At 53.2% G+C, this 9,529-nt stretch overlaps 1 protein-coding gene across 1 annotated transcript; it reads left to right on the top strand.

The window, feature by feature from the left end:
* Positions 1-345: 345 nt before the first annotated feature.
* On the top strand, positions 346-8,964 carry LOC131210779 (activating transcription factor 3). Its single transcript, XM_058204070.1, has 4 exons — positions 346-542; positions 4,272-4,412; positions 6,882-7,085; positions 7,173-8,964. Exons 1-4 carry the CDS (start codon positions 402-404, stop codon positions 8,856-8,858), a joined length of 2,172 nt encoding a protein of 723 aa, XP_058060053.1. The 5' UTR covers positions 346-401; the 3' UTR covers positions 8,859-8,964.
* The last annotated feature ends 565 nt before the right edge of the window (positions 8,965-9,529 follow it).

Raw genomic sequence — 9,529 nt, 5'->3', positions numbered from 1 at the left:
TGTGATTCTCTAATAATTCTACTGTTTGTTTCGTTTTTAGTTCTTACTTTACCGTTTCTGTTCCCTTACGCACAACGATCCAATAGTAATTCAACTCAACGGTCCGAATTTGAATTTCCCGAAAAGCGAAAAGCGAGTGATTCGCGGACAAACGAAACGAACGAAGCGAACGATTGGCCGTTAGGTGCTGCTATAAGCAAGTTCCCTAGCCCCGCCGTGTGAACGATCATCGCCCAAATCTTTACCCATTGCGAACGAAATTGTGCGAGGCGACAAATCTAATTTGTCTTAGTCAGACAGTGTTTAACACAACTAGTAGTTGCAGCAGTTGCCAAGCAACGGACAACCAACGACAGCGCATCAACGCTCATCGAAGCAACCAGAGCCAGAAACAGCTAAACATGTTCAACACAAACCTTACGCTTACCGTGCCATCGCTCCTGGTCATGGACGGTGGCACGCCCCGGACGCCGGAGATCCTGAACTCGCTGATGGCCATGACAAGCCCGCTCGAGTACTCGTACCCAGTGAACACCTCACAGGTGAGTGGTTTTCGCTGATTCCCATTTCCGGTAATCGCCACGACGGCGCTGGAACTATTTCAAAGACCTCAGCTTCAATCCGTGGTCCATTCTGGTCGTTTTTCGATCAATGGATCATTTGTTGCCGGTAGCAATCTGTATAAACGGTTTCACCCGGTTTTAGGAGCTTGTGGTATACCACACCTTTCAGGTTCAACCAGACACACAGCATTGTGTTTTTGTCGAATCGATCTGGTTTTGCAGTCGAAGTTGATGGTTTTCCCAGACTGACCCATGATTGTTTCTTTTTAGGATTCTCAAAATGAATCCACTTTCGATCCCCAGTCACGATCTCACGGAGAAATGACGGTCTTTGCCCTTTTCAGGTTCTGTACCCGACCACGGTGACCACACCCAACAATTCTGGACCGTACTTGTGGCGACGTCGTGTGGTACACAAAACCCCAACTTTAGAACTAGATTTTCTAAACACTTCTCAACAACAAACGTGTTCCCTCTCACATAGAAGACCTGCAGCAACCTGCAGCGCTGCGCTCCTATTGGACGTGCTGCCCCTATACAATGTAGCTCTCGTTCAAGTCCACCTTAACGAGTGAGGGTGCACTAATGACCTGCGGGAGACGAGCTGCCCGTTAGCGCGTGCCTTTGGTGGGGTTTCACCTCTCATTTGGCACGTTTGGCGTGAACTGGCGCGTGTGTGGAAATGCACACATGTGTCCGCGGTCCGGGCTCCCTACTGTAATTCAATCAAATACCGATAAAAATCAGTCAACGAATAAAGTCTAATTTACTAGTTCACCGCCAGCCGTGCATTGTTGCGTGCGGTGTGGAGGAGGTCCGTGTCCAGACCCGAGTTGCGACACGTTCCTCACGCGCGCCCAGAGTACCGAGTCGGATCTAATCCGACAGAGTACACAGCCCGCAACAATCGGTTAGTCGGCCGGCTAGATGACTTAGTGCCCAAAAAAGACTAGACCGATTACTTGCACTTTCGTCCACTCTTGGGCGGGAACTCCCAGACGCCTAGACGTCCCGCCGTTTCACACACGATGTCTGGTGCACCCGAACTTGATGCTATCTCTCTTCGGAACCCACGACGAATTTGACATGAATAAATCACAATCATTGTCCGGAGTTGCGTGACCTTCCAGCCTAACTCCAGCTAAGAATTCCTTCCCTGACGGGTGGCGTTCCGTCTTTGTTGCTCGTCGGAAAAGTAACACATCCCCCTCGGTGTGTTTCTAATTCAATCACTCAACCGCTCACGAATGTCTTCAAGGTCCGCGCGGCACGGGGAGTTCCGAGAGGGTTGTGAATGGTGTGGCATTTATGTACCGGTGGCGCAGCACTGCTCTGGCCACATGTCGGAGGTCACCAACTGGAATATCTTGATTAAGCTCAAAGGAAATTGCCGCTACCGCGGCGACCACACTCCGCTTCATTCCATCGCGCTAATGACTGCCGCCGTCGCTCAGTTCTAACCTACTTCCGACCGTGTGGACCTTAAAGTCTAACTCAACTCCTACACACGGCCGACCCCGCCGTGGAGTCAGTGAAGTTAGTCTATAAATCTTCCTACGCGCTCGCGTAATCGCGTGGTGCATGCAACAGTTACCCCTCCCGAGAGTGCGAAGTCATGGGACCACACCAGCACACCACATCCCCAAAACCCATAAGGCCCGGTGAGGTCTGGCGTCTGCAACAGTGTGCTGGGGCGTGTTGCAACCCTTCACATATACACACGTACACCTGCTGCCTGGGTCTCGTGGGCTGTCCGGCGCCATACCGTCCGTACAACCCCCGCGAGGCTAAACCGTGGGCACAGGCAGAAGTGCGTGCATGGCGTACCATGGACCTAGGATTCCGAAAAAGGGAAGCCCACGACGACAATGGCCCGACACGAACGAAATAATCAACCGGCGGCGGACGCTCTATAACCCTGAGCCTTCGGGGCCGGCGGTTGGGTGACTGGCGCCACCGGTCCACGTCGTCGGCCCAACCTTGTCGGCCTGCGTTATCGACGTTCGGCCCGGGAGAAACTTTTTCCCCAGAACCAGAACGGCACCACCCGGCCATGCCCTTCGACAACTTCCGTCCCCCAGGTGGCACGACTCGGTGGGGCGTTTACGTCTATGGGGCCGGTGGCGCCTGGCCGGCCGACCAGCAGAGTGCGCGATACTGGTTGGAAACAATGTTGTTTTAGATTTTATTGCCCTCGCAACCTTAACGCCTTGCATTGATTAGGGACCGGAATGGTCTGGAGGTCCACAGGTCCCACAGGTGTGTTGGCATTGGGAGGGAGGTTAGTTGGTTTAGTTGGATTCTTTCACACCTCCTCGATCCCGATCCGAGGCATGTCTGGTGGCTGTTTCACGGGCATATGGCGCCCCACCACCCAGTGGATTGGCATTACTTCCGACCACTTCAATGGTGTTCAGTTCCACTCGTTACGGTGTACATCACCGGACGGGTCCTAATGAACTGCAAAAAGTTCCCGGCCCGGCCACCAGTTCCACTCCACGTCCACGTTTGGTCCGCACGCTGTAATGACAACTCTAATTGGCACAAGTCACGAAGGAGATAGTGAGCAGGTAATCACTCAATCTCGGGGGTTTGAGACGTCCCACGTGAAGAAGATCTCGGATCAACTTGCGAAGTATTGGGGCGCTTGCTCAGCTCGTGTCCGTAACATGGCAACCTGAAACGACCACAACCGAGCGGGCCTTGAGGCAAGTCTCGGCAGCCGTTTCTATTGCGGACTCGGCTCGATGATAGATTTCCCAAAAAGGGCTGCCCATTTCCGGGCTCAGCCAGTACATCCGGTCCACAACTTCTTCGGACCGGAAGAACCGATTGGCCCGGCTCCGGACCCGGACACAAACACACACCGGTCACCGGATCTAAGCGGCCTGATAACGAACGCTGGGTGTGCCCACCGGACCGGGGGAGTTCCCAGGTGTCAACGGCCCCAGCCCCCGGGGCACCAGAGGGGGTTCCCAGCACACTATCGCCCACCGTGGGGTTTGTACAGTTTTTAGTGTGTTGCTACTTCTTTTGCTTTGCTGTGTTGGTACCGTGGCTAGCTGCTATCATTCAAGGTGCCCCGCGGCTTCACGCACTGATAATAGGCACGAAGGCCAACGGGGAGCCTCGGAAGACGCGCCCACCCCAGCGGGACCCAGCCCATCACGGGACGGACAGAGCAGAGACACACTGTAAAGCAAATAAAACAATACCCTCGCTAATAGCCGGCCGGTGATTAATAATTTCTCGCACGAACACTCTCCGGTGGCAGTCGTCGTCGTCGTCGGAGATCATTTCCATTGAATGGAGTGGCCAGGCCATAGTCGGGCGCCGATTGAACGCTAACGATGGGGAACCGGACTTGTTAGCGCAGTGACACTGACGTCGTGGGCGGAAGCTTCGCGAATTCTCGAAGAGCTTCCGCGCGGAGCTACGTTTCCGATATTTACCACAAACCTTTCTAGTAGTTCAATATCTGAGGTTACGCCACTGAGAGACTCCACTACACAAAAGGATCATTTTGACAGTTAGTTCAACCAACTTCCTCCAATGTGTGCTTTGATCATAGTATTGATGGTATGGAACAAGTTCTGCGGCAACGACCACTTCGATCGCTCGGCACATAATCGATTCGGATAGTTAGATAGTTAGCGGCCATAGCATCTCAAAACCATCTAACAATCCGCGTGATCCTTTTTTCCGCAGACATCACTGAACGACAGCCATTCCAATAGCTCCGATTCCCCACTGGACTCACCCGCCAGTCAGCACCATCCGCACCACCAGCAGCAGTCCCACCAGCAGCTTTACCACCACCAAACTCGAAAGACGCCGAGCGTACAACAGGTAAGTGAACTATCGGGCAACATTCGCCCGGCCCCGACGGTCAATATTTCACGGGCCGCGATAAATCAACGTAATTTGCATGTCCTCGTCGAAATATTCCACTTATGGCTGACGACGGACCGGGAGGCCGTGGCTGAAAAGAAAGAGGTGAAAGATGTTTTTGGAGAACCTCACCTAAGTAGGCCACAATGTGTACATTGACACCGGTCAGTTAATTGATGCACGGCAAACAACACGCGGCATCCAACGTTCGGATTCAAGATTGTTGAATGGAAAGGGGCCCGGTCTCCACAAATTCCCCATCAGTTTTTGATATTTAAATCCTTGAAATGATCGTATCAGCTTCTCCATTAATCGGACCATCCTTCGGCCACACATGATTGATTCGATTCGAACACCCAAAACCGAGCTACTCGAGTGGGCTACAAATCGTGCGGAGTGTGGCCATGGGGAGAATCGAAATGTGTGCTAAACCCCCCCGCCGTGCCGTGCTCGACGTCCTATGAATGGTGTCCAATCAGCCCAGGAAATGATCAATTTGCTGCCTATTCGGTCACCGCGAACAGTTAATCGTGATGATAATCGATTCATGCAAATGGGAGGACGGCCGTGATTAATCAGAAGCATATTAAAGCGGTTTTTGCATATTTTGTTGCTCACTGCGTCCGCGAAGATCTGCGGCATGGCGCGTGGGCACGTGTGGCGGCGGGATGCCTGCGAAAGAGTTGCAGTAAACCAGTAAACAAAATGAAAGAGAGATAGAAATTCTTAAGCCTTATCAACTGTCAAACAGAACTAACTCTTCTTAATCATCCCCTGGCAGGGTGTAATATATTCGAGAGCACGACCATCTGTTTGGCAAGCTTTAACAGGCTTTAATCTCATTGTGAGACGCTCATTTCCGGCTTTTTGTGCAATCCAACCCCAAACGGGCGGCTATCCGTTACGCCGCGGGGACACTGTCACGCTGGTCGATGCAGAGTTTCGCCCGAAAGCTTCGCCGTTAGCGAAACATTGCATTGGACATTGCTTCGTCGTGCAATTTATGGTCTTCCAGTGTCAAGCGCCTCATCTTACACCGTTCGTTGGTGGTGCTGCTGTAGCGAGATTTTCAACCGCTGTTTCGGAGGTCATTCATCCGCGCGGATCCGTATTTACTTTTCAATCTCACCCAACCGACCAACCGAGCGCCCCGAGCGAACCTGAACCTGATTGACACGACCGCTTCAGGCGCACACACCATATACGACGCCCACAACGGCCCGGGGGCCCAACAACAACGGCACCGCAGTGGAGTTCTTCGGTGGGATCCACCGTCAAGTCGAGAGTTTGGTGCCCCGGGCACGTCGCGCCAGCCACACTTGTCTCGCATTTGCATACGGAAGACCTCCGAATGGCAGAGCTCCGCGGAAGACCCGAAATTTCGAAAGTAATGCGTACGTGGCCGCGGTTCTGGCGCGGACCGAGAGAAGCGGAGAGCTGAGTTGCCGGGGCGATCGCCCGCTTGATCTTGATCGTGATATATTTGTTTTCTGCGAGCTTTTTCCTCCTTCGCCTTCGCTCGGGTTTGCGAACGCTGAAGTTGTGGCTGAAAGTAATAAGCAAGAAGGCAACAATCAGAAAAATGGCCCACCGGTGCGGGTGCGCAATATGCTTTATGCTTCCCTGGCGTGTATGAATAACGTCGTGGTGATTATTTCGCGTTCCGAGCATGAATCTGCTACTTTTTTCCGTGACAGTACGCGCGTCCAGGGACCGGGGCCAGTAGAGATCCGATCTTTCCAAATCGGACAGTAGGTTGTCGTGGAGGGAATTTTGAATCTCAACCACCGGGACACCCGCCCAATTATGTTTTGTGCCACGGTTTCCATTTTTTTCGGGCCGCAGAGAGTTATGGTTCCATTAGGCTCCCAGTGATCGTGGAGATGGCCCTGTTTGTTTGTGTCGCCAGGCGCAAGATTTTCAGGCTTCATTTTTCTTGCTCGTGCTTCTGTGCTTGGTGCCGTAGTAAACGATTGCAATCTTTCATTCACGATTTCGTCTTCCTCGAAAACGAAGCGCGCTAAAATTAAGAGAAAAGAAAAATAGATTAGTGACGGCTTAGGAATGCCTCGAACGGTGCTCGATTTTATTTCCCTCAATTAACGCACAACAGCGACACGCGGTCGCGACCGAGAACCCAAAGGAAAAGTGCTTACACTTTTTTGCCACCGGTTTTTTTTTTGTCTTTTTCCCGAGCTGAAGGTTGAACGATTTGCACGATATCGTGCCGCTATTTTCGCCGCCGACACCGGCGACGATATCTCGCTGTCACTTTGGCAAATTAAACCACCGGGAAGGCGATGGGCACTCGGCAAGCTCCGATCGCAATCGCAAGTCGGGGAAATGGGGAACGTAAATTGCTTTCGTACAATAATTTACCAGCAAAAATGTAACGCAGCGTCCCCGATACGGTTCCCTTCATTGCAGACCCGGTCGCAGCTAATAAAGGAAGGTGTTAAGCTGCTGATACAGAACAAGCGGAAGCACAGCGGTGGAGATTCGAGCGACGGAAACGAGTCCAGCACGCCGATGGCGAAGGTGTCACGGCGGCGGGAACCGTCCGGCACGGACCAGCGGGAAACGAGCGATGACGACATGGACTCCAAGTCGAGCCCTCGCTCGGCTGTCGCTGTAAGTACCGCACGACTTTCGCGGGAAGAACATTAAACCCTAGCCGCCGAGAGATGATGGTGTAATTTGCGTTTCTTTCACCCCCAGCTGACACCCGAGGACGAGGATCGACGACGGCGACGTCGAGAGCGGAACAAAATCGCCGCCACCAAGTGTCGCATGAAGAAGCGCGAACGGACGGTCAACCTGATCAACGAGTCGGAAACGCTTGACGCCCAGAACAAGGAACTCAAATCGCAGGTCAGCAAACTGGAGTCGGAACGCCGCAAGCTGCTCGAGGTGCTGCAAGCACACGGGCCCAAGTGTGTCCACCAGAAGGGCTACCAACCGCTGCCGGCGCTTTCGAGCATTACCGCCGGCAGCAACCGGAACCTGAACGATCTGGGCTATCTCGATCCGAACGCCGGTGTCGAGCAGGGCGCGGCCGAGATCAAGTACTCCGAGTGTTTGAAGTCGGCCTCGACGGGAACTGGCGGAAGTGCTCTGGAGAACTTCGCCAAGCAAGACCCCGATGGTGTGCTGCTTCCGCCCGGATACTGCAAGCTATCACCAACGGAACCGAATAGCTTTTTGCTCGAGACCGGAACCGCGGAGCTGCCCACCCCGAGTGAAGCTAACGGAACGGGTTTCCTGGCGCGAGGACAAAAATCGACCTATGCTTCAGTTTCTTCGCCTAGCTCATCGAGCACGACCAGCAGCACCACGGTTAACCAGACTACGGGCAAGAGTAGCAATGGGCGTGCGAAACCGGGACCGAAACCCCGCCAAAGCCGTGGCCAAAGCTCGGCAGTACCCAAGGCAGCCTCCGCGACCGTATCCACGCCGGTGACCACGAACGCAACCTCTCTGAGCAGCCTGCCGTATGTGAGCAAGGGCGGTAACCCGCTGATGACGGCTTCCCTGATGGCAACGACCCCTTCCTCGTCACCCGCATCCCTTCCATCGCCCGTGACGATTTCGTCCTCCTGCTCGTCGGTCAGCGTAAGCAACCCGATCCTTACGCTAACGGCGGCGGCCCACGACACCGACTTCATGCTAAAGAACGAGCTGATCGACACGTCCAGTCCGTACACCACGGTCCAGAGTGCCGATCGGTTCCTGTTCGACGCCACGCTCGATCTGTACAACAACAACGCACACAGTCCCCTGACGGCCGGCCTAAACTGTGGCTCGACGCCACAGCAACAGCAGCAGCAACAGCAGAACCACCTGCTGGCGCAGAACAATGTCACGCTTAACAACAACAATCCGAATCTGGTGAACGAAAACGACAGACTCAACCATCTCAGTGCGATCAAGGACAACACTTCGAACACGCTACTCGAATTCGGCGTCAGCTTCGACGCGCTGAAGCCGGCCACCGTAAACTACCAGCAGCAGCACCAGGCCAGCAACGACATGACCCATCACCACCACCACCACCACCACCCGCAGCAACAGCTCCACGGAGCTACGATGCTGGGGGGAGACCCTACGCTCTCGCATCTACTGCATCAGCAGCAACATCAGAACCATCAGCAACAGCAACATCATCAGCACCAGCATCAGCAGCATCTCCTTCAGCAACAGCAACAGCACCAACTGCAACTCCAGCAACTCCAACAGCAGCATCAGCAGCACCAGCAGCAACAGCAGCTCGTTAACAACGCACTCGATCTGCTGTGTCCGGTGGCGAACGAGTTCCTGCTGCTCCCCGATGAGGATCCGAGCGAGTTCACCGACCTGGACAGTGGAATCACCGCGTACAACAGCATCAACGGGTGCCTGGCGTGACCCGCCACGTTCGATCTGTAAGGACGCCCCTCTCGGGGAGGAGTAAAGACTTGATTAGTATACCACTTGCTTTTGACCGCTACCACTCTGTACCAACCTTGACACAGCCCCCAACAGGAATACCCTACTTAGTCCCTAACAAAAACCTTTCTCAAGACACCACGATCACCGCGAAGTTGCCACCAGTGGTGAAGTGACCGACCGGCGCCGGGTCCGAATGGTTGTTGATTGGCTGTTCTGCTATTGCCTACTCCCCGCGATCCCTTCTGAAGCTGGCCTTTTGACGGGAATTTCAGTGCAATGACATTTATGTTGGAAAAGTGATAACCTCACGAAAGGATGGAAAAACTAGTAACAAAAGCACAAAAGAGACACACAGAAACCACAAACACACCGAAGGAAACCTGAGCCGGGACAAAAAGAGGCGAACGGAACGAAGGCGAACGGAAGATCGGAAATGCATTCCTTTTTCGAGTGTAAGGTTCAATAATAATCGTATCTCATTTTATATGACTTTCTATACACTGCTATATACTGAACGTAATTATTATTATACCTACTACTATTACTGTCATTAATGTTATCATTATTGTTCTTAGTGCTATTTTACTCCTATTATTGAGTACTACTATCGTGCCGCTGTGTGCCGATTGTTTTTCGGCCTTGCTTCG

This window comes from Anopheles bellator, chromosome 2 (genome assembly GCF_943735745.2).
Source record: "Anopheles bellator chromosome 2, idAnoBellAS_SP24_06.2, whole genome shotgun sequence".
Lineage (NCBI taxonomy): Eukaryota > Metazoa > Arthropoda > Insecta > Diptera > Culicidae > Anopheles > Anopheles bellator.
Note: the sequence above shows the minus strand (reverse complement) of the source record. Positions and strands in the feature narration are given on the sequence as shown.